This window comes from Chroicocephalus ridibundus, chromosome 5 (assembly GCF_963924245.1).
Source record: "Chroicocephalus ridibundus chromosome 5, bChrRid1.1, whole genome shotgun sequence".
NCBI lineage: Eukaryota > Metazoa > Chordata > Aves > Charadriiformes > Laridae > Chroicocephalus > Chroicocephalus ridibundus.
The window spans coordinates 20,982,560-21,008,537 of NC_086288.1; the positions used below are offsets into that span (position 1 = coordinate 20,982,560).

General features: G+C 43.7%; 1 protein-coding gene across 1 annotated transcript in view; it reads right to left on the reverse strand.

The window, feature by feature from the left end:
- The window catches only part of PRKG2 (protein kinase cGMP-dependent 2), a 32,709-nt gene extending 16,587 nt beyond the window's left edge, over positions 1–16,122 (reverse strand). Inside the window, exons 1-6 of the mRNA XM_063336991.1 lie at positions 16,002–16,122; positions 12,084–12,608; positions 6,137–6,303; positions 4,359–4,472; positions 1,477–1,582; positions 173–236 (exon numbers count right to left, since the gene is read on the reverse strand). Coding sequence (XP_063193061.1) covers positions 173–236; positions 1,477–1,582; positions 4,359–4,472; positions 6,137–6,303; positions 12,084–12,595 — 963 coding nt within the window. The 5' untranslated portion in view covers positions 12,596–12,608; positions 16,002–16,122. The remainder of the gene's footprint in view (positions 1–172; positions 237–1,476; positions 1,583–4,358; positions 4,473–6,136; positions 6,304–12,083; positions 12,609–16,001) is intronic.
- Positions 16,123–25,978: the final 9,856 nt, after the last annotated feature.

A 25,978-nucleotide genomic window follows, 5' to 3' on the forward strand; every position in this document is an offset into this window, starting at 1 on the left:
ACTAAATGTTATTATTTGCTGACAATCTGGAATTCCACTCTGACCACTCCCAAAATACTGTCATATTAAAAAAAGCTTGATTGTTTTTTGGTTTTGTTTTTACTTATTTATTCTTCTTTGTTATTTTGCAAGCTCACCGAACACTATTTAGAAAAACTTAACAGTATCTTACCACCTCCAGGCAGTCCATGATCTTGGTTAATTTATCTTCAGGTAAGTTTTTCAGCAGGGACACGCTTCCAGAAAACAGAAATGCAAAAGAAAAAGAACCAAAAGTAGTTATCATTAACACTTCTTTCATGATCTCATCTATACGCTTTGTACAACCACATTTTATAACTAGCTAAACTGGTGGTGGTGTTATACAAAACACATAATATACAACTAAATCTTAATTTGCAAGGTTCACGCATTCTCATCTTGTTTTTTAGATAAACAGAACTCACACAACGTACAACTTAGAAATGCGGCAAACGTTGGCCAGTTTGTAAATCAACTTTGTATTTCAGTAGGGGAAAAAGCAAACATACAGACTAATTTAAAATTTCAGTCATACAGAATCCATTAGTTGCAAAATCAACACATTATAGTAATTCAATAATATATTTTCAAATGCACTGCAGAGACTGCAAAATCAGACAAAGGTAACTTCAGTACTATGCGGACAACTACATAAAAGAGAATCCAACTACAGTGATGACTTAGTGAACTTGCTGATAAGAATGAAAAAACTTCCCTCCCTGAGCACTTAGACTTGTAAAAGTCAGGAAATCATACAGCTCTCTAGCTACTCAGGCTCAGCAAAGAAGTATTAATAGAAATCAAAGATGGAGATGGATGCAAAAATACACACGACATTCTACGCATGGCCAGGCTTGAGATCTCGATTTGAAGCTATAACAGAGTGGTCATTCTTTGTTGAGGAAAGAAAATACGAAGTCAGCTAATTATGGTTTGGAACCTCTGATTTGACCTTCTTCCTAAGGAAAAGCACTGTACGACCCTCAGTGTTCCCTGCAGGAGGGAGAAGTATTCTACTCTGCAGATTTCCTAGCAATTTATGTTGGAATTAGTTCATAAATTGAGAGACGTGCAGTTCTCATATTCAAGTCTCCAGGGCATGGGGAATATTTCTTAATCTACTCCAACAGCAAATGAACTCCTAGTTGGAGGATTTATTTAACTCTATTTATTTAATACATTGGTTCAACCTCTAGCCATGTAATCTTCCTATGCATTTGTTCCATGACTTAAAAACACTCAAGCATCTGTTGCTGTTTCCTAATGTAATACAGGAGAAACACAATCAAAATGAGAAAAATTATTTTGTGAATCCTAAAAAAATCAAGACAGGTAAATATTCAGAGTTTTGAGGCCCTTTACGTTAAGACCGCCTTTTTCTCTCTCTCTTTATAAGACAGGTGCAATATTGTTGTGCCCACGCCAGTATGAGAAATAGAAATGCATTATATTTACCTTCTTAGGAAGTTTCTGTATTGCTCTTGTCTTGTTTGTGCTGTCACTCTCATGATATTTTGAAATACTTCTCTGTCCAATGCCCATGTTTTAACATTGGTGATTGCTTTTAAGAAAACAAAAAACCAACAACAAAATCAATGTTTCCAAATGATTTGATGGAAGATATTACAGTATCAGGTCACGGTACAAGATAGACTAGCTCTTTCAAAATGCCCAAGGCCATATTTTAAAATATGTAGCACCTACTGCAATCAGACTTTTAAAATAATTCAGCTCACACTTAAACAATGCTCACTAAAGTAAGGCATAATTTCGCAATGGTTCCTCCACAGAGCACTTTCTGTGCAACTCCACACCGAGTAACCCAGCCAGTTACTATGAGCACAAACAGGGCTGGAATGTTTGTGAAGGTCTACTCCTAATCACAGATAGTCATTGATTGCGCTCAAAAGCTGCAATGTAAACTGCAAAGGAGCCAATTTGAAAGAAACATGAAGTTGGCTGAAGTTTTTCAAAACTTATGAGGTAAACGTTGAATACTATGGCTTGGATCCATCTCTAATTCAGATTATACGAAAATCTTTGTGAAATACGTAGTAAGATAGAAATAACAGAAGTCAAGAAATAAATTTCATTTCATTTAATGCTGTGATTCTCACACAGTTTTCCTCTAGTCTAGCCATTTTATAAGGGAAAAAAAGGGTAATCAAAACATTAATGAAGATCTTTCAAAAGGTAATCAAAATATTAATACAGTAAGCATGCATTAGATCTAGCATCAAAGATGCAAACCACTGAGTGTTTTTTGGGTGCAATCATTGACAGAACAGAACACATTGCACTTTATTTTTTTAAGCAAAATAAGGTGATTCTATTTAATTTTATGTCTTCTTTTGAAAGATACCACAACAGATTCAGCAGTTTTCCTTCTGTCGTAAGAAGAAACAAAACTGTTTTCTCTGGGATAAAGCAAAGCTACAGAAAAAAACCTGGAGCAATTGATTTCCTCAACTTATCATAAACATAAAATTATTTTTACAGGAAAGAAAACCACCAGGTTTAAAATGATGCACAGTCATCGGATACACACATATGCTCTTAATTGCCATTTATCAAGATAGCTCAAAAATATTTTTGGATGCTGGAAGGGAGAACAAAGGTATTGCTTTGGTTTTGTTTTTCTCCTAAATAACATCTTTTGGTTTAACTTGCATGAAGAAAACATAGTAAATATCCAAGCTATTGCAAATACATTTCCTTAACTAAATAAAGCAATTATATAGCTAGAAAAAAGTAATCTCAGAGATGAGAGAGAGAAATTCAGAAACACAGGAGTAAATCACATTCCCAGTTTCAAATACAGCTACTGCATGTAAATATGCTGCTGAGTAGCAGCAGCCATTGAATTGCTGCCTGGGTAAAGTTCTTCACTTGTCAGTCTTCAAAGATCGTTAGGTAAAGGGTGTCACTAGAACCAGCATCACGAAAGGGTTTTCACGTATGTACTTACTAGCTATGCTCAGTTATGGCATTGTACTGCTCTTCCACGACAAGAAACACAGGAAAGCTATTGGAGAAGGGCTGGATTCTGCAGTGATTTTAAGTATTCAAACACCCTTTCTTGTCCACAATTGGACAATTCTTGTCCTACCTCAAAACCAATTAACGTTAACAAAGGTCTAAAGTAGCGTGACTTCTTACTATGCAGAAACACTACTTAATATTGCTAATACTACGCAGCAGGCAAAAAAGAAAAATAGGGAACATATTCAAGTAGAATAGCGTGCTAGTAAGAAAAATAATCACATTATTGATGTTGTTCTGTTTACCAGGCAGCAGCAAAAACAGATTACATGTAATAACTTCCATCTGCACAGCCAACAATGATTAAGTGCTTAAACTGGGTGCAGAAAGAAAGACTAGGAGCTTTTAAAGTGAACAACTTCTTGGTTTATTCCATTTGCTCCTTATTAAGTCAACATGAATGCTTCATATTTACTGCCGATTTAAACAAGAACAGAAATTTGCCTTCAAACACAAGTAATATTTATGGAATGGTGGAGAGTGGAAAAATGATTAATTTAACCATATTTAGTCACTTACTGGTCTGTCACAGAACAATTATGGCAGGTTAGAAAAGGAATCAAGGGGTACTTAATGGATGAATACCCAGTCTTATGCAGGAAGAGGGACATTTGTATCAAAGCAACACTTAACAACTCCATCCTGGTCGGAGAGAAAAGACAAAGCAAGAGCCAGTATTTGCCTCAGAGAAGCTGCACGTCTCACGCAGAAGTTTTCTCTCTGCCACCACCACATTTGAGATCAAACTCAAGTCTTCTCCTGAGTGCCAGCTGCAAGTGTCAGGTGCAAATGAATCTTGGCAGGACCCAGTAACTTAACGATACAGAACTAAAAGAAGTAAAAAAGCAACTAATTCCTACGTATTTTATTTGCTCTATTAAAAACACCATCGTTCTGCTCTATTAAAAACACACTGTAATTTCAGCCTCAGGGTTGCATTCGACACAAGAACACAAGAGTCAAAGACCACTGCTGATACTAAATCATTCAACATTAAAACATAATCCTTCCTTAACAATTAGTTTGGCACAGATCTGGCTAACCAGCATACTTTGGAGATACCTAGTTGTTTATCAAAGATCATGCCAGAGATGGAATTATATTCGTGGCATAGTTTTATTAGAGTTCCCAAGTAGAAAGAACTCAAGGAAGGAAACGTGAGCTTACTGTAGATAATCAAGACATGCAGAGATCTATAAAATGAAAAATTCAAAGAAAATCTGAATATTACAGGGACCTCACAAAAGTACATAGTTTTCGTTTCGAGCAACGTTGTTATAATAAACCTCAGGTACCTTTCACAGAGGCTGTCCGCGTGCAGTTGTATAAAATGGCTAGTTCACCAAAGGCTGTCCACGCAGGTATTGAGGAGAGTAGTTTATTCTGCTGAAAGACTTCCAGACTGCCCTCTGTCAAAAATCATCAGGATAATAGGTATTAAAACTGAGCTCAACTGCACAGTGCAAAGGGAAAACAAATCGATATATTTCTGGCTTCGCCACTCCCTGGAACACAGGAATGGGAGCAACGATGCAAACAGTGCTTTGAAACACACATACAATACAGTAGAGATTATTTTTTTAAACACGTATTGCTCATCTACAAATCTACTCTGGAAGGGAGGGAAAGCTAAGAGAAACTTCAACACTAAAAAGGCCATGGAAAAGGGCCAGTCTAAATCCTGATAGGATAAACTTTTGCTACAAAAACCAGTCAGTACTGGTTCAGATAGCCTAGTGTGGTGTAGACAAATAAGTCTTAAAATAGCGATCACAGGAGAAATTACGAGGTTTGTCTGTTCATACCCATGTATGCGTATATACACGCAGAATGCAAAGGAGAGGGCATAAAAAAAAAAAGCAGATTAAATCCCTCTTTAAGAAATTGTTAAGGACAATTTCTTAAAGGACTACAAACTCAGCAAAAGTCAAAGAAAGTCTGAATTCTTTCACAGGTTATGGCCCCCAAAAATCTTCCCTTAAACATGTTCTGAAAGTTTGGCCCTCTTCTCTTCAAGACACTCACAGGATCCTCGGAAGAGGCCTAACGTGCCAGAAAAATTTCCAGGTGCCCAACTTCCTCATATTTCATCTGTTTTTCAAAACGTTATCATTTTGTCTGTCAAGAATATGACTACCCCATCGCAAATTTTGCCTCCTCTTTCTCCTTCCACCATCAATTTTCCAAACTAATGCATCCATACGAAGACAGAATATGTGCTATACCAGTATGCCCCTGGCTTACATATTCCTGCCTCAACAGAACACACACCTTACAGCATGAACTCTAATTCGTGAGCTTCTGGGCTTTCTAGTAGTCCAGAATTGATGAGTATGCAAATTAATCATAAATACTGATAATTTTTTTTATGGTGAGATGATGAAAGAGAGTATTGCTGCTGGGAGCAACTTTCGGGTGTTAAACTTGGGCTCCACTATGGCTGATCTGTAATTTGAGATCTGAGCGTAAGCTCGGCAGCAGTCAGCACAGACGACTGCACTGAGATTACTTCAGACCCGTTATTATGATTTTAGGAAAGTCTTCTTATCCTAAAGCTTGTTTTTTGGTTGCTTGTTTTTTTCTGGGGAAAAAAAAAACCAGCTGGTTTATTCAAAAAAAGTCTAAACTTTGAGAAGAGTAAACTCAGATCTCATACCTCAGTTTCACATATACAGAAAACTGGTATAAGTTCTCTTGAATGTTGAAAAGTAAGTTTATTTCAGAAGGGGCTTTACCATTGAGCAGTTTTCTGTATTTTAAATTATACCTGCTTTTCCTTTGGAGAAGAAAGGGTTGGACATACCTACAACATAAAGGATTTTCTGGACTCTAGGCCTCCAGAAACGAAAGAGGTAACAAAATAGCATTGAATCAAGGTTCAAGTTTCTAAGGTGCTTTTTGTTGCTCTCACTCTGTTTCATAAAAGTCACAGGTAAAACTTGCATTGCACTCAGTAGGGCCACCATAAATGATTTAAGAGCACAAACATCATCATGGTGGTTTCTTACAATGACTTCTAAATTACTTTCCTATTTCTTGCGCTTGGTGAGTTGTATGAGTAGGCAGTATTCACCTTTGAGCACAAAAATGTGATTGCCTGGTTCTCCCTGCCTGATGACGTAGCTCCCTTGCTGGAAAGTCCTTTCATACATACATTCCACCATATCTCGGATCTGGTGAGGCTCCAGTCTCTTCAAGAACTGATTTTTATTCAGGGCATCCATGATGAGCTTCTTCTCACTGATTTAAAACAAAAAAAACTCACAAAGTTTAAAAGATCCAGCATGGTTGGAGTGTACCATTCGCCAGGCATCCATTCCTCTCAAGATCTTTCCTCTCATGTCTTACACTCACGTGACGAGTACCACTGACAAATGTTACAATCCTTGCAATCAATATGCATCCCATTAGCTGTGCCACACTATGGCCTCTCTCCTCCTGTGTGACCCTGCCTGCAGAAAGCATCAGGTTCGATGTAAAAAAGCTTCCAGCAGAAGACATGGTCCCCAGAAAGTTTTCCACTGTTTCTCACCATATTCTTTCCCCATTGCATGACTAAGGTATATAGCCTTGCTTATCTGAAGGAAAGAAATACGAAGAGTATGTCTTCACATACCACTGCCTGCACGGGAACGGCAACTTGTTATAAAATCACCTTTCTAACATTCTAATACATTCTAATACCCAGCAAAAACATAACACTGATTATAGTAATAAGGTTAAAGTCAACAATGATGGTACTAAGACCTCATCAAGAGTTTCTCCTTTGTGGTGAAGAAAGATGCAAGGAAAGAAAAGTGTGCAAAGACATGATTAACAGGTGCTGCTGTTTCTCAGGAGAACGTTAGAAGATGTTGGTGGCGGGGGAAACAAAGCAAGTTGTAAATGAATTTGATTTTAAAAATGAAAACACAGAACTTCCCTTGCACCTGCATAATAACATTGATCCTGTGGCATTCCCTATTCATAGCTACTAAGAAAATTTATGATCAGGACACCATCACAAGGTCAGCTTGCAAAGTACCTGTTGAACTTTGTCCCAAGATTCACAAAATAAGTCCAGAAGAGGCGTGTGTGGAGGTGGAAGGTTAGAGCTGATCCCTTCCCGCACAGCTCTTTGCCCTGCATCCACTTCCCTGCAAAACTCTTCCTACCTCTTCTGTGCCCGCTTTCTTTGCGCAGATGACAACAAATAGCATAAATGCTCGTACAGCAAAAATGCTGTAGTAGTCTGCTCATGTGGGATGCCAAATATGTCTCCTTAAGAATGACTAGACATGAGAGAATCTTCTTAAATCAGGCCCTTTCCTCTACTGCTTTTAGGAATTTTTTAGGGTATAATTAGAAGTAAAAATATAACACAAGGGCTCACGGATATAGGTATGCAGCCATTATTACCAACCTCTTTGCTTTCTGAAATTCAACATTCAGGGAAATAAACTCATATCGCATCTTGGTGATGATATAGCAAACTACGGCCATCAAAAAGTCTTTGGAAAAGCTTCAGGGTATCCGTAAAAGTCGGGCAAAAGGCAGGTAAAGTATGCACATCAATGAACAAGGACTAGCCTGCCAGGGCCCTGAGAGCAGCAATAGGCCTTAACCACCCTGATCGGCCTCACCTGGGACAACCACCCACACAACCTCTGCCCATTGGCCTACATACTCTATTTAAGCTCTATTTAGTCTGGGCATTCACTTCTTGCCTGAGCTATGTTATAGAAATAATTGATTTTGCTTTTGTCTTCTGCATGGGTATTGGCCCAATATTTTAAATACTTCGTTTCTGCCCCTCAGTTAGAGCTTGCATCCAATTGACCTCTTCTTCTGTGGAACTCCTGGTGGACCCTGTTATCACCACCCTGCTCTGCCTACCCTGTCCAAACTTTGTGGGATGCTACCCTGGTTAGTACGGGCATTGACCGTGCTGTAGACAGCCTTGGTTCGCTTTCTCTTGTGGAGCAACCCTGTTCTTGCTGCTCCCTGAGACAGAGCCTCTGTGTCATTTCCTGCAGTAGTAAATACATATAAATGGGAGAGTTGTAAAGACAAGAACAGTCTTGAGCTCCTGGTGGAAGAGCCCGGTGGTTGGATTTTATGAAGAAAATGTGGAAAAATCAACAGTGGATGAATCCACTAATAATGACTAACCAACCGAGACAAGGCTGGCTGTACATACGCACTGGGCAATCTATAAGTTCTGATTGACTTGTGTATGTTCTAGGTCAAGGACTTCCTATAAAGCAGTGCCTTGAATCCGTGCCAGAAATGAATGTAATTAAACAACTGCTGCATTTAAGGCCCACTCTTGCCTGCATTTATAAAACAATGCAACATTATCATCAAAACTAGGTTACGTGGGAAAATCTCCTGAGGAAAATCCAGGAACGAACAATCAGTTAAGGCAAGTAAGTAGACTTACAATGTTACTAGCTATATAATGACTGGAAATAAGTAAAGATAATGAGATGAGGCAAGAAAGATAAAATCAAGTGGCTATTGGTGAGGACTGTGTTTAGAAATAGTGATCATAACTTAGCTTCTGCTCAAAGCAACAGGGTTATTAGAATACAAGCTCTAACTTCATTTTCTGCTAAAAACAACCTTGCTTATTTAATTCACTCTGGCCTGCATCATGCATAGAATATGGCAATAAAATACAGTAATGGCTCATAAACTGATACTTAAAATGAGCAGCTTCCAGAACTACAGAACATAGAACACTATGCTGTTTTCAGAAGGTGCAGCTGGCCACAGAGCGAAGGACACACGAGTATCATAACCACCAATCAGTTGCTTGCTCATTCCATGGGCATCCAGCACAGTATCTAACAGTTTTCTCTCCATTGTTTTCCTCAGCTTCTTCTGTACCTGCCCCACTTTTGAGAACTGCTGCTGGAAACAACTAGATGATGTCCTGAAAGGACAGAAGGTGTTTAATCCCGTACTCATGCCAGTCACTGTCCTGATGAATACTACTAAAAAGGGGTGCACAGCTCCACAGAACTGTTCTGGTGTTGAGGTATTTCTTGGTCCCCACCGCTAGTAGGACTAGCGCCTTTCTTCAACATCCAGGGCCAGCTTTGCCATAGCATCCTTCTCCAGGCTTTGTTCCCGTCCCTGCTGTTAGCTCTTATGGAAATGATCTTCCCAGGCACAGAGGTGAGGCTGACAGGTCAGTAGTTGCCAGGATCCTCCTTTCTACCCTTTTTTAATAAGAGCGCAATGTTTCCCTTTTCCCAGGCACTGGGGACTTCACCTGACTGACATGACTTTTCAAATATCATGGAGTGTGTCTTGGCAACTTTTTGTTGAGTATCTCAGCCTTTACCTCATTCATTGTTACCAGTTTGCCATTCTTGCACATCAGTGGGGGTACGCTTTTTTTGACCTTCCTTTTCTGGCTGACATACCTGTAGAAGCTCTTCTTACTATTCTTTGCATCCCTTTCCACGTTCAGCTCCAGATGAGCCTTGGCCTTCCTGACCCCATCCCTACACAACCAGGCAGCGTCCCTATACTCTTCCCAGGATACCTGTCCCTGCCTCCGCTGCCTGTGCATTTCCTTCTTGTGCTTCAGTTTGACCAGCAGGTGCTGACTCAGCCATGCTGGTCTCTTGCCTTCCTTTCCTGATTTTTCACACCTGGGGATCAAGAGCTCTTGCACTTTATGGAAAGCATTCTTAAAGATCTGCCAGCTCTGTCCTGCTCCCTTTTCCCTGAGGGCAGTTTCCCGGGGGGTCCTATTGACTAACTCCTTGAAGAGCCGGAATTTTGCTTTCCTAAAAGTCAGGGTCCTGACTTTACTCTTCGCCTGAGCCATATCCTTCAGGACTGCAAACTCCATCAGTGCATGGTCACTGCAGCCTAGGCTGTCTCCAATTTTGACATCACCGATTAGCTCACTTGCGTGGGTGACCAACAGGTCCAGTATCGCATCCCCTCTGGTAGGGCTGCCTATTATCTGGCTTAAGAAGTTGTCCTCAATGCATTCCAGGAGTCTCATGGATTGCCTACAGCTTGCTGTGCTACTTTTCCAGGAGATACCTGGGCGGTTGAAGTCCGCCAGCAGGATGAGAGCCTGCGAGCCTGATGCCTCCTGTAGTTGGAGTAAGGCAGCTTCATCCATAGGCTCCCCTTGATCAGGTGGCGTGTAGTAGACACCAACCACAAAGTTCCCTTTGTTGCCTCAGTCTCCTATTCTTACCCATAGACTTTCAACCTGCTCATGGGTATACTTCAGAGACAGCTCTTCACACTCAATCCATTTCTTCACCTGCCACCCTGGGCGTGGACTTGCCTCTGTGCACTCCTCTCCTTTAAGCTACTGCCTTCAGCCTGGTGGGGGGAGGATACAGGATCTCCTTGATCTTGTGGTTTTTTTCTGGTGGCTGTTCTCGTTTCTTTCTTCTTCTTGCTCCTTAACCTTTCTACATCCTCTCATAGTTCTGCCACCAGGCTGAGCAGATCGTCCACCTCACACAGCAGTTCTCACTACTGCCATCCGTTACCAGTGAAAGGTTCTGGCACTCCCTGCAGCCTGAGACTTGGATGGCTGCATGCTTTTGTGGGAGCTCTGGCTGGGTTGCCGCATCCATTCTCCCGAGTGCAGAGGACACAGCTTTCCGCTGCGTGGATACCACAGTTAAGCTCCTTCTGAGAGGGTGAAGACCATCAATTGAACTCACCTCTTGAGATGGCAGGGTCACTACGTCCTTCCACACGAACTGCCACGCAAATTGCCACCCTATGCCTTGTTTGCCCACTCTATTGCAGTGGTCCTGGTCGCTCTTGCTACCTGGGCTGCTTTTTATAGGCGGAGGGAGTGAGAGGTGGTCGCGGTTGTGCTGGCAATGCCCCAGCTTCCTCAGCATCTCCCACCAGAGCTGCTGGCTCCTGGCAGATCTGCTGGCCCTGGCATTTCTATGCCTCATGAAAGCCGCCTGTGTGTTGAGATCTGCTGCTCCACTCTGGGTCAGGCCAGCTGTGAAGCAGCTCCCCTCGGTGACTGACATCAATGTCAAGTGTCAAGACAGTTCTTCCCCAACCAGTAATGGCTGATATCATGACTGGGTCATGATCCTGAGCCCTTAATGGGAAGGGACTTGATATAGGCAGCTTAAATGCTGCTGATGGTGATAGCATGCTCCGGAAGGATACAGAAATATGGAGAACCAAGTCCTACAGATACTGAGACATCTAGATTAACACTGCAAAAAGATAAGAGATTAAAAAATTTTCCATTTGAAAGACTTTTTTGAGAGATCTGCTTTCATATACCATGTTCAAACTCTGAAATCTTCAGGCTTCGGTTAAATTTTCAACGCTCAAACTCCCATTAAGGAAAAACTCATGTTTCTGGTTCTTGCAGAGGTTAGAAGCATAACTGGATTCAAAGAGGAACAAGTAAAATTTGGTTCCTACACCATGACTGTCAGAAGCTGGAGGACAGGAGGAAGCTGCTAAAAGGATAATCACACCATACAAAATGTTTCATTATATTTTGCACTAGACTGAGTTGAAACTGGGAGGATAAACTTTGTACCCAGCTCAGAATCAGTGTCCATATTGCATTTGGGAGAGCTGAGCTGGGGCCACCTGCTCCTTCCCAAGCCTTCCATACTATAGGAAGAAGAATCTGAATCCACGTGAAGGCATCTAGCCTTCTGCTCATCAGGGCTCCAGAGTACAGCTTACACTGCAAGCACTAGGCAAACCTAGACCTGAGAAGAGGCTTAGGTTCTGCTTAGCTGTCAGTAAAGATAAATCCCAAGGAGACTATAAGACTCTCCTCAACTGAAATACAGAGGCTACCCACCACTCTTCACCTGAAGTCTGTGGGTGATGATTCTTGGTTACAGTTACACACAAACTCAACCAGCATCTAACTGCCACAGTAGCAAAGCCTATATAAAAAAGATAGATACTTTAATCTTGATTCATCATGAGGAGACAATATCATTGTGATAAAAGTAATATCCTTGTAACACAAGCATATAATCCCCCTGAAATGAGCTCACCTGGAATCCTTTCGGACTCTTGCTTTTTCAAAGGAAAACTTAGCTTGCCTGTTCAAATCATACAGCTGTGTTGTCGGCTCTGCGGATACACCTTCCTTGGCTCCTCTCCTCCTATCAGCAGAGACTTGAATCTTTGAAGCCACTTTAAGTGGAGAGGGCTGAAGAAAGTGCTCTCCTGGAGTGCTAACAACATCTTGCAGCTTGTTCAGCTGTATACACTTGCTCTGAAGTTCCTTGGTGAGTTCCGCGATGACCTTAGTCTGCATAGCCAGCTGTTCCTGAAGCTCAGCAACACGACTTTGACCCTCTTGCAACTCTTGATCTTTTCTCTTCAGCTCCTTTTCCAGTTCAAGCAGCCTGCTGCAAAGAACATCAGCTTGCCCATTGATCACGTTGACGCCTAGACTCGTGTCCTTCAAAAACTTACGGTTGCCAGCACAGCCAATAGAGAGGTTTGCTATGTGTCTATCCGGCTGCCTCAGGTGCTTGGGTTTCACTGATCCATTCCCCATTTTGTCCAGAGACCTAGGTGAGAAAACAAATTTGCAGTTTTGTTTTATTCCTCAACAACAAGAGAAAATAATTTAATGGAATGGCAAGTGATGAATTTAGTATTTAACTGGCAGCTGAATTTGAGATATACAACTATAGTAAACATAGTCGATTGCTTTCATCCTTTCCAGTCCTGAAAGTCAGAGGAGTAAAGGGCAAAGAGAAGAGGCAGGTAGGTTGGTGGACATAAACCAAAAGATCTGATGGCTACCACTTTTTTTTTGTGCATTGAAAAAGACATGTGTAAGCTTCTGTCAGCCTAACGAAGACAAAACAAACAGCAGAAAGGAGAAAAGCTTTTGCTCTACTGCTGAAGCAAGAAAATTGTTAGAAGCAAAAAAAAAAAAAAAAGTTGTGTCCCTTCCCCATTGAGGAATTGAGTATATTGAGTACACAGACTAATTTCACCAGTGGGTGTGTATCTGCCTGGCATAAAGGATATGTGATTATTAAGCATATATGTTAATAATATTTAAAAAAAAAAACTTTAAGGGTTATGACCATAAAAGAACAGTCATACTGATCAGAACAGCGGTCTGGCTAGCTTTTAAACTATCTCCAACCATGGCCATAAGGAGATGCCCAGGACAAGGTATCAACACAATGAGCATACAGGCTGCTTGACTGAAATACCGTCTGAAATTTCAGATTTCCTGAGCTCAATACGCTTTATTTAATCTTCAGTGGATCTCTAATCCTAGTACTTGTCCCGTTTTCCTTCTAACTCCTATAAACTTCATATCTGCAGACCCTGGCAGGACCCTAGCAAGGAGTTGCACAGGTCTGCTTCTTGCATGAAGAACTACCTCCTTCTATTTTTTTCTTCCAGTGCAAAACCAGGGATATCAAAGTTAGGAAAAGCCAGCTTCAGAAAGACTTATCTCTGTTAACCCTTTCTATACTATTTTGTGAATGTCTGTCCCACTTCTCTGCCTGAACATATGCCTGAATTCTTTCCCAGAATGCCAAGTCCTAGCTTACTCAGTCCTTCCTCATACACACATCACTCCAAAAGCTTGACCAACCTTGCTGTCTTTTGCTGATGACAAATTCAGGGTAGCACAGTTAGGACTAATTTTCTCCTACCAAGAGCAGACAGCTGGCACTGTTTCTGCAGCTCTCTTAATCACTCCAAACTGGCTCACTTTTGTTAGTGTAACAGCAGCTACTGATGTCAAGGGACAGCTGCCTTTTATGGGGAATTACCCCTTTCCATTGTCTACTCACGAAAAGTGACCAGGAAAAGACTTTGGACTCCTGCCGGAACATCTATGCTCCAAGTACATGCTGCAACTAGCAGCCTTGAGTAGATTTTCAGTGATCCACCTTCTTCCCTGGACACTATCTTTGGCACATTTTATTGCACCATTTTAAGAGGAGCAAGGAAGAAGTGCTTGCTGCTTAGGTCAGACTGTATTAAATGCACAAGTTGAGGGGGGGAAAAACTAACGCATTGCTTTTGGGAGTCTAGGGTTCAACAACCACTAACCCATTGTACCCTGAACTAGTTTTGGGGAGCAATGCCTGCTTATAAACCCCATCTGTGGGCCACAACAGTGCCAGGTTACAGTCTGATTTAGTTCAAGCCTCAGCAGACCTCCACCAGGAAAGAAGGAATGAGCTTAGGGCTGTATTGTTCGGGCCTCAGCACCACGTAGAGCTTTTCCCCAAATCCCTTCTCAGGCGCTTGATGAATCCTGTTCAATTGTATCCTGCTCTTGCAGAAGACTACAGCACAGGAAATACCTGCCTCAGATGAAACAGAAAATTGTTTCCTTGGACTCCAATTTTTGCCTCATCAAATAATAAAAAAAGTTTTTTAAAAGTATTGGTGCATGAACCAGGCAATCATGCTGCTATTGTGGTCAGTCACCTGTAGGCCCTAAGTAGCTGTTGGTCTGCATCATGAACGAAGTACAACTTTCTCAGGTTGAGCCCCAAGTGATGTGGCGTAAGCTAATCTCTTCTACCATTTCATTGGAACCGGGTAAGAACATGCCCCTGACAAGGTACGCTGATCAGACAACAAGAAATAAATTGGGAAGCTTCAGCAATTTGCTTTTAGTGGGCAGTATAACCATGCTTTTAACAGATGCACAGTTCTGTTCTGGTTTGGAGCCTTCAATGGGTTAGAATTGAAATACTTGAAAAGGCAGCTCACATTGCAAGTCTAGTTTCCCCTAAAACACTCTTTCTTCTCAACTCTGTCTTGCTTATTGTGACTCTGCATAATATTTTTCTTTTGCCCCAGTTTCCTGGATGCATTTTGGCAGCTGGTGCTTCAGCTCGATAACAGGGTAGTATGTCAGAAATAAAGGTAAATCTGTACCCACACAGAAGAATTTAAACAAGTTACACATCAAGGTACCAAATCAAATAACTCTGAAGAGCGACCTATGTGTCACTGCATATGGCTTAACAAAGATCGTAGCTCAGCATGCAACCATATTAAAAAAAACCCAAAACAACAAAAGAGCAACCAACCTAAACTAAATGTTACAATATAGAGAGTAAAAATAGAGATTACAGGAAATATGTCATCACATACAACACAGCAGCAGCCTCTGCTACTAATTGCAGTGGCAATCTCCGTGTTTCAAAAAAAGGATATCACAGACATTTTAAATTACCTTTACGAAAGGACAGGGTAACTGCCCCAGGGCAAAAAAAAACCCTACTACTTAGGTTGTATCCAGAAACGGAACAGGTTTACTGTATAAAGAGATGATGGTTAAAGTTCATAATATAACAACTGCACTAGAGTGAAAACGTTAGGAACTTCTGTCTTCCCATTGCATACGCGCATTAATTGTCAGCGTACAATGGAACAAGCCGTCAGATCTGACAGATCCCTGTTTCTGCATGGTACCCTTTGCTGGCTACTCGCATAGGCAACTCCTGGCCCAGTGTATCACAGGAATCAAGAAAAGGCTGGCAGGTAATTCAGCATTACAGCAGTTAATTCAAACAGAAAACTTAAAACCTTATGCCTCCAGGGTCTGACCGATCCTTACCCGTAAGGAATGAGACAAAAAGCAAAACCAGCGCATGCTCTATGTTTACTACGGGGTACCTCACATGCCCTTTCCAGGGGTCTGCCAGCGGCAGAGACGTGGCCGGGAACCGGGCAGACCCAGCGCCCCCCGGCAGAGAAGAGGACGCCCCCGCCCGCCCAAGGCATCCGCCGCCAGCGGGCGCCGAGCGCCCGGGCTGCGCTCCGCAGAAACCGGGTCCGGGTCCAGCCCCGGGCCGGCACCGCCGCCGAGACCCCCCTCCCCGCCGGAGACCGGCGTCACCCCGGGGAGGCCGCGGCTCCCCCCCGGCCTCCGCGGCGCGGTCCCGCCTCCCCAGGTCCCCCGCACGCACCCGCCGGCGCCGTTCCTCGGTCCCGCTGCCGGTCCCGCGGGGGTGCCCGCACCTGCGCGCTCGGCGGGGCCCGGAGCGCCGCGCCAGGACGGGGCTGGGCGGCGGCGGGGACGGACTGATGCTCCCGCGCCCGCCGCGGAGCCGGGGCGGGCGGAAACGGCGCTGCCCGCCTCGCTCGGCGCCCGTCACGGGCGGCCGGGAGGTGCGGCGGGGGCGGGAGCGGCCGCGCGGTGCCTGCCCGTCCCTCCCTCCCTCCCTCGGCCCTGCGGGGGCGCGGGGCCGTCCCCCGCCCGGGGAGAGGCAGCGGCTTGCGGGGCGCGGGGAGCCTCCGGTGCGGTGTTCGCGATGGGTACAGGGAGGCGGGTGCCCCGTCCCAGGCGGGGATAAGCCGGGCTCCTCAGCCCATTCCACCTCGCAGGTAAATGCAGGGCCCGGCCCGGGCCGTGGGGAGAAGCGTGTGTCCCGCTTGCTTTCCCTGGCCCTTCGAAGAGGTCCCGGCGCGACCACGGGGCACAGAGCTGAGCTGCGGCAGAGATCCTGCGGCCCCTGGTCTCTGAAACTGACCCTCAGGCACCACCGCGCAGCCCTCCTGCAGGCACCTTCTCACCTTCCCCCGTCTGTCCTCACTCAGGCTGGAGCAGCCCAGCTCGCCCCAGAACAGAGCACTGCCTCTGCCTTCAATATCGACCCTTGGCAGAGTACACACAGGTTCCACAAGGACGGTTCTCTCCTGGCACGTATCTTTATGGTAATTCAACACAGCTGTTTTCAAATCAAGGACTGTTAGACCCAAACAGCCGGTGAAAGGATCTTACAACAGCTACACAGCTGCATGCACAACTCCCCTACTGATGCTGTCAAGTAGACTCGGTCTACCCCCAACCCGTAGCCTCTAGGATACTGGATGTCCAATTTTCTCCTCTGCACTTACCCTCTCCTTTTTGTCTTGTCCCACTCACAAACTTAAAATTGCTGATCAAAAGTGCCAGCACTGGAGGAGAAATACCAAAGGCAATCTCTAAAGTCTTTGCTGGTGTCTCTCTTACGTGCAATTCCTGGCAGCCCCACTAGTGAAAAATCTCTACAAATGCATATCTGTAAAATACTCCAGGCAACACCATCGCAGGCACCAACGTCAGTTTGCCTACCTATAAATCCTCCTTTGGATTCAACAGACTTCTGCGTTGAGCACGGCTGCCACAGTCTCTGCCTACTGCCGGGATGAAGCAGCTCACATTGACAGAACCAGCCTGAGAAGGGCTGCGCATTCTTTTACTTACAACGGAGCTCTCAATTACAAAAGACAAAATCATAAATAAACGTTGGCCATATACGTTTCACTGACTACTCAATACCTCAAACTGCAAATGTTACAGTGATCAGAGAAGCACATGATGAGAAAACGTCCCAGTGACTCCTTGTGCTCTGAAAGCGAGCTGCTCTGGGAAGCAGCAGCTCACCCAGATTCCCCGAGGCATGAAGCAGTTGGTCAGAAACCTCTTTTCCTGTGGCAAAGGTCAATAAGAAATGCAGTCAGGAGTCCGGAGACTTCTCCCTAATTATGGTACACCAGGGCCGTACGGGGCCTTGCTCTTTGATGGTAAAGTGAGCTGGAAAGCCAGTTCGCATACCAGGAGCCATCAGAAATTATTTTCTCCCCAGCAGCCCAATAATCAGAAAGTACACAGCTACAGTGGACATATCCTTTCACTTAACTCCAGGATAATAACCATTGCAATTGAGCTATTGCTGATGCAGTTTTAAGGACAAGTCGCATTTCCACTGAAGTCAAAGGGTAGGTTTTCATTTAACTTGTTACAGGTTTTTTGGTACTATTCACGGCATGTAAGCTACGTTGTTAGAAAACTGATCCATTTGAAAAAACCCACTGGGTATACTACTAGAGATTCCAAGAGCAGTCTGGGACTTAAAAGATGTGAAGAGTTCACACATTAAGGATGTTACCAACTAAGATTTTTGGTAAGGATAACAAAGCATGACTGAAAGAGTTAAACCGAGATTTTGTGGAAACAAACAAACAACGATGTAATACTCAGCACTCTGTCCTCTACTTTTGTCTCAAACGCACGAAGAAAGAGATTTTTTAAAAGTGAGTTGCAAAATTTGAGCTCTTAATAAATTGAGACATATGTCATTTACCAGCTGCAGTGACAGCCTCAGAGCATTCCTGAGCACACTGCAGCTGCGGTGGTGGGCACAGGCGCACTGACGGCGCAGTGTCACGCCGTTTCAACACCGTGGTAAGATCTACCTGAGGCAAAAGGTTCTGAGGGCAGGACTGTGAAACGAAGGGTCTTCAGGCTGTGTTGGGCCAGGAGGTAGGAATGCTCACTGTTTGCACAGCACGTAAGCTTTTGTAGGAATCTGACCAGGAACGGCGTGTGTGCAGCTACGACATGCTTCATTATCAGCCGACTCGGTCGAGATGAAGGCCTTCCTATGCCTGTCGCTGCACAAGCATAGAATAAACAACAGTTTCTATTTTAAGAGTCTGCAATGACAACCAACAAGGCACCCAAGGAGGGTGGAAGAACAATCCCACATAGAGAAAGTAAGTTGCCCAAGATCCCACAGAATTGACTTGCAGATCTCAGAGTGGGACATGCTGTGGGCGCCCTGAGGACACTAATATGCCTTAATGGCCCTGATCAGCCCCACATGGGGCCTCCACCTACACCCACGGGTCCGGGAGCTCTATTTAAGCTCAGCCTAGAGGTTTTAGTTCTCATCTCAGGTACAGTGGTAGAATAGTAGTGTTCTCCAGCTTAGCTACAACTAACTATTAAGGTCCTTAATCAACCTGGCTTAATCTTGGTCCTTACTATCTGAGTAGAAACATGCCTGGCAACACTGGACTTGATCTTAACCCTAACCCGTGGGCTGAATTCCTGGTTTGGCCTTAGACCCGCCTTATCGCGATCATGTTGCCTTATTGTTGTGGTTCAACCCCAGCTGGCAGCTAGAACCACGCAGCCACTCGCTCACTCCCCTCAGTTGCAGTGGGGGAGAATCAGAGTAGAAGTAAGAAAAAAGACTCGTGGCTTGAGATAAAGACAGTTTAATAGGTTGAGGAAAAGCTGCTGCAAGCAGCCAGACAAATGGCTAAGTTAAAAAGTAACAAAAACAACAAAAAAGCCATGGACCTCAACTGCCTGTGCAGTGTTAAGGCAAGCTGAAGAAAGGCTCCAAGTTGTCATAGCTGCACAGGCAAGCTGGTCATCCAGCTGGGATCAGAAGGGTTGGCATAGCCCATGGTGCTACTGCCCTGCGCTCTTCAGCTCACTGGGCAAGTTTTAGGTTCCTGTTAAACATCTATCATCAACATGGACACTGAACTAAAAATTCTCCTGCAGTGCTACGGAGAGGTGGCATTTTCTATGTTCTTAATGTCCTTAAGGAGGCAAAAATTACTAATTTCTATCCCAGGCCAGCCTTTCAAAACGGAAATTTCAATATCGAAAATATTTTGAGTTTTACGATGCTTCAAAACTGTATTGTATTTGGCACTGGAAGCAAAAATGAAATGTTAAACAGAAGATTAATATTATGGAAGAAGTTCTGTCTTGATGACTTCAACAAGGTCAAGATTTGACCGAGCACTCACAGTCCAAATCAAAGCCTCCCAGGGGTGTTGTATCTTGATAATGTTTTTCTGTTATAGATGTATAATAAATTTAAATCAAACTACTACATCAGAAACTCTTTAATATGGACCCAGTTACAACTGCCTGTGCCATTTCTCCTGTACCAACCTGGAAGATACATCCTTATAACAATACGGCTGTAGCCTATCTAAATGCACTGCATTACCTTAACAATAGCACTAGTTAAAATGCTACAAGAACATGTTCAAGGTAACTAACTGTTTAGGTATTGGTTTTGTAACATGGGACATAACTACTCATGACCATTTGCTGTGGCAGAGAACATATTTTGATTCTACTGAACCCTCTAAGCAAAATCCGATTGACATCTTACAGCAAGGTCAGACTGAGGTGGGTATAGGGACAACTGGCTACTCGATTTCTGAATCCCGTGACCATGGTTATGAGGTTTCCTAGGGTCTGAATCAGGGAGATACTTCAGGCTGTACATCATTTTAAGCACAAGAACTGGCTCACTGAGGCTCCTAATAGGAACAGAGCCGGGAAACACACCACACACTACCGCAGAAGCCGTTTGCTTCACACTACTTTTATGTCAATACCTTACAAAGACCTTGGGAACAACTGCTTCTTTTTTCTCTTCAGTAAGTACGCAATGACTACCAGTTCTCTATCTCAGAAAATATTCTACAATACACTCTTTCCTGTTCAAATTTTTCATTCGGCTTTTCCACGCTCCCTTGAGTGGCACACAGCCTCTTTTGTGTTAATGTTTCTAAGAAAATAAATGGATACAAACTATATGTAATCAGGTTGGCTCAGTAGAGAGCAGAGAGACAATACACTGTATGTTGCCTGCCCTGAAGCATTTATAAGCGACAGTAAACAACATGCAGTGCCTCAAGAACGCTAGTCTTAGTTCCGTGTTGCAAGAGGAGCATTCCTGAGATTCATAAAGGAAGCTGAAGCATATGCTAATATGAAAAGAAGCGTGAGGCAGCTGAGTTCTGTGTGTGGATCTGCCCTCCCTTGATCCAGCAAGGCAACTGAGAGCGTGGTGCTCTGAACTCAACAGACAATCTCACACACGTAGCTTGGTGCCCTTATGTGGTTAATGTGACCAAGGCACTGCAGGATGACACTTTAAAGAAGAGAAAAAAAATCCCAAGCCTAATAAGACAGCATGGAAAGATAAAATTTAATTATAGGGATTAAAAGAAAGGGATGCAAGTATTGGAGGTAGGTCTTGCACATGACAAAGGACCATTTAAGTTGTCTGTGAGTAAGACAGAGGTATAGAGACGTCGGAAGTTCTGGCTCATAAGGAGTATAACTGTACTACATCTGAAGAAAAGGCCAGCAGAATTTAGGGAGATTGCAGAGTTTCCTCAGACCATAAGATCACAAATCTAACAGTGTTGTGAAGGCACACATTTTTCTGTCTTTAATTACATGATTAGTTTCTTCCATGGCTTCTTTATATGATTGTATACTCACCATGTCAGCTCTCTTCACTGCTTCCCAGCTCATTTCGTTTGATCTAGCAAAACTGACTTTGTGCTTATGACCATGCATGATTTTTCTTGCTCTGTACTGTGACAGGCCTCTATTAGCCTAAAAGAAAAAAACAACAAACCCAGTAAATAGTGAGAGGAATAAAAGCCAAAAGTGTCTTGTTTGACCCATGGGGACAAACAGCCGGCAATCTGTGTCCTACAGGAGGTCACGTAAGCATAGACAGCACAAAGAGAAAAAACACATTTTAACTGGAAATTTCTAAGTGACGAAGTGTAGAAGAGTTGTCTGCTTCTTTAATTCGTTAGACCTGACACCATTTCTTACACCACTATAGATGGAAGAATATTTAAGACTGTAATTAAATTACTTCTTATCTGTCTCTTCAGGCAGTTCATTTAGAAGATGTATGTTTAACACACCTGAGTGTGTCTGTGTGAGCACGCACAAAAGCTCTGAGGTGGAGGTTAGCTCCAGAACTAGAAGACTAGGGGAGTACAGTGCCAAGACACCTGCACCAGCTACACCCCAGCCTGGGCACCACACTGCCGAAACTGCACAGGCCACGTTTGCTGTGTGGACTTGGCAAGACCATCAGTCCAGGTCCTTAGTGGCTTCCTATCTATAGTTCCATTCTGTGATTCCCATCCCGCCACAGAAGCCAAGTGGGGCAACTCTCTCCTCTGCGCTCTGCCATTCTCACCAGACAAGACAGGCACCTGCCTTTGAGCAGCCAGGTTAAATAACCATGGTAGTGATGCCTAACACTGATGTCAAACATGTACCACCACCACTTCCTACACCAACTGGAACTGGAGAAGCCTCCCTTTTTCCTCCCACTCTCCAAAGAGATCAGTCTCAGTTCAGCATCGCCATTGGTGGGAATATAGTCCTGGACTGTGAAACTTGAACTTGACAAGAGAGGCTTGAGCATCATCCCCGCCTCAAGGGTGTCCGGGCCTGGCAATAAGCTCTTCCACGTCCCTTTGCACTTCACCTCCCTGACACTTCAGTCTCCTTTCCTTTTCCCACCTGGTCTTCTCCAGGCTACATTTCAGTTTTCTGCTCAGTGCGGACATCTGGTGGTCCAGCCAGTGCTGGCAGCTGAGCAAGGGAAGCCCAACAAGAGATGCGGGGTCTTTTTTCATATACCTTGGCCTAGTGGTAGGAAAACCAAACTCTACTATGCAAGGATTTATTTTTGGTTTTGTTGTTCCTCTACCGTGCCGTTCATCTTCTCTCCTCCTCAAGCCTCGGGGACCTGCTGCTCCTGGGAGTTTGGAGGAAAGGGTGCAGATTGCTTCTTCAGATTGCTTCTGCAAATGCAAACGTGCCCAGAGCCAAAGCGGAGGCTGTTTCAGCCTGGGACTCGATCTGCAGAGCAAGCAACGCACACCCAAGCAATGTCAGCTACATAGATGCTCCATATTGCAAAGAACAGTTCCAGTCAATCCCGCCCGAGTGCAGGTAACTGCATTTTACTCCTCCCTCTGACAGCCAGGAGGAGTTTGCAGCAGGCAGTGTTTCCGGACAGTGCGTGTGACCCTCCTGGACTGCCTCCGACTGCCTGCAATCCCCCGCCTCCTGCTTCTTCTTGGATACATCTTATGTTTTCCAGTACAGGCTTTGTTTCTTGCTAGAGAGAGGAGGGAGGGGATGGGGATATTTGCCCTTACTGCAGTGCTGCCATGTCTGTTGCATCCTTGGTGGCTGCTGGCACCTCTAGGCTCTTGGGATTTCTCGGGAAATCCCACTGCTGCAGGCAAACTGGGGCACATTTAGCAAATGACATGACAAGGAGGAAGAACGGCTCTGTGCTACAGGAAAAACGCAGACATACACTTCACCCATTAAAAAGGAGGAGGGGGAACGCAGAGAACAGAGTCAGAAAGAAAACCCAAAGATTGATTATTATAATATTCCTAATCCTAGGAAAATACTCAGGAAGATTGCAGCAACAGAGAGCAGTTCTTGAGTGCTCCGAGCAAAACCCATTAAATCACCAATCAAGATGTCAATTACTCACTGGTTCTGCAGGGGGGCTACTCGCAGGCAGAGTTTTCCTGTGATACTTACATGAACGACCTCCTTAAGAAATATTTTTAGAGCTGTTTTAGCAGAGGACAACTGCCTTAGCTCTGTGACACCAAATCAGGATGCATCTCATCTGCAGAGGGTATCATTGACCAATATCTTACTTAAAGAAGGAGTCTCAGGAACTCATGGAAAACGTCATAGAAAATGCCCTGAACAATTGCATATGAAACCATCTCAGCAAAACTGCCCTGTTCTCTGCTAAAGAAATCATTAGTTTCAGTTCCAACCTTTGGAATCAAACCAGACTCTCGTGGGAATTCTCAAGAGAGGCAAGCTGGAATGCGTGTTCTTGCTGCTGAGAGCTATTAACTTATTTTGCTTCCTGTAACATTGACAGAAGGGAATATCTGGAAAACTCTAGGGGATAAAATTCTCCTTATCTTTAGAAACAGCACAACGGTACCAGCACCACGCAGATCTACCTGAGGTGAGATGCTCTTCACACCTGAGGGACAAATCAGCTTCCCTGACTCGCTTACTCCACCATCCACCCCCATGTAACACAGCACTCAGTGCGGCTGTGCAGCAAAACCCACAAGCAATGGGCAAACAGTAAACGTGCAATGGCAGAACCGGCTTAGAACCAATAGCAAATTGTGTCACATGTATGGACGCATAAGAAAACAAGTTATAGTCTGAAAAAAACGCAGAAGTAAATTTTTATCAGAGCTGGCATGAACTTTCTGGTTTTTTTGGTTTTGCTTTGTTTTACAGCCACACTCTGTTCAGCAAACGCAGGGTAATTCAATGGAGCCCTCAACTTCACCATGTTTGAAAAGCAGCGCAGGGCACTGAGCATTTCATAGATGAATTTTGCAAAAGTCTCTACATCCTGCACTTGGCCCAGGTCTGTGCTCTGAAATGGGTCTGACTGGTTGTAAAACTACATTTGTTTTTATTTTTCCCCTGTTCCCACCATCCTGATATACAATATCAATGCCGTAAAAAAAAAGGGGCTGGATTAACACCCAATATTTTTTGCACAATTTTTTGTGTTTCAGTTCCAACCTTTTTCTAGATGTAACTTCTCTTTTTCACTACTGTGTCAATGCCACAACAGATCATCCTGTGAGACAGAACAATGAACACGGGCTGATTTCAGTTAGTGCTACCTGCCACAGTGAACAAAAATCCACCCCGGGAAATAGTAACAGAGGTGCCGGACAGGGATGAAGCTGTGGGACCCGCTGTGCGTAGCCCTTTGCTGAAACAAACAATCCTCTTGCAATATCCTTCCACATCAGCCTCTGGTCTCCCACTGTCAAAGAGCATTGGAGAGTTTTGCCCTTAACTTCGGTAAGCAGGGAAACAACTCAGGCTCTGCCTGCATTTCCGTGTAGGCTCTGCTGTACAGAGGGAAAGGCAAAGACCACTTTCCGTACACTTCAGGGAGGAGAAGATCGGCTGCAGATGTCTCACAGCTGTGCACAACACCTTTGTTGCCCCAGAAGCTCATTGTCAGCCTGTTGTTTAAATGTACCCGTTGCAATTATTTTTATTTTAGAGGACTTTGGGGACATCTCTGTACCTGATGCTTATTTATAAACATCTGTAAGGTGGTTTGGCTTGGGTTTAAGACCCCGTGCAAACCAAGGGGTGAATTCTCAACCCGCAGCCACAACATGGCTCCTCCCACATAAGCCTCCGCAGAATCCCCTTTCCTGGAACATAATTGTATCTTGTTAATAAATGCTACAGACAGAAATAAGCAGGGCCTTCTGCACAATTACAGTTTTGATCATCAGGGTGAAGTATGAAGATGATAGATAATTTGAGTTCTATTTTAGAATCAAGCTAGAAAACCAGAGGAAAGTACATTTTTCACAAAACATTCCCAAGTATTGTCCCCGCCTCTCCTGTTTTCATGATATACATTTACAGGACAAAACATTTCCACAGAAACTGAATTTTCTTACAGCTACAGTCTGATTTCACCAGACTTTCAACATAGTAATGACACCTCTGTCTCCCATTAATTACAGCAGTATGCTGCTCTGGGCTCAAGAAAAATTGGCTTTGATTATTGAACCCTGTTTTACCATATTCAGCTTCAGGTGACCTACTTGTTCTCCAGTGTTCTTCATAACTCCAATCTAATCTGCAGCCAGAAGTAATAGAGCAGACAATATAAGGCAAAAATGTGACACTGTCTCTTTTATAAGGAAAACAAAAGCTACGTCAACTCTGGAAAGCACAAGGGCTTCCACGTGGTGCACTCATTTGCCCCAGAAGATACTGCTCTTTAATTCAGTTAACGATTCTGAGTCTTTCTCATTCTGCTCATGTTTCATGTTTCCCATTGGTATCATCTACCCCTCAATTCAGTTATGTTCAAACTGAAATTTGATTTTCCTGATATCTCCAGTTCTTCTAAGAAATAAGAGATTCATGGATGAGTAAATACAATGATATTGGGAATAAATTACCAGAACGAAAACAAAGTCCTACGTGGGTTACTTGGAGGAAGCCTAATCTGAGAATGTTAACTGAGATTATTAACCTCAGGAAATCTTTATGACAGAGGAGCTATTTCCAAAGAGCAACACAATGTTTAGACCTATCTCCATAGGGATGAACTGACAGATCTTTAAAAGAGTATGCTCAGAGTTGTACATCTACTTAAGCAATACAGCATCTGAGAGTCCAAGGGACATACATTGTCTCAAATTCACCTCGTGCTCACTCAGTTCCTAGAAATTCTGAAGTATTTCAAAGAGCTCCCATATTTTCCCTTGTTTT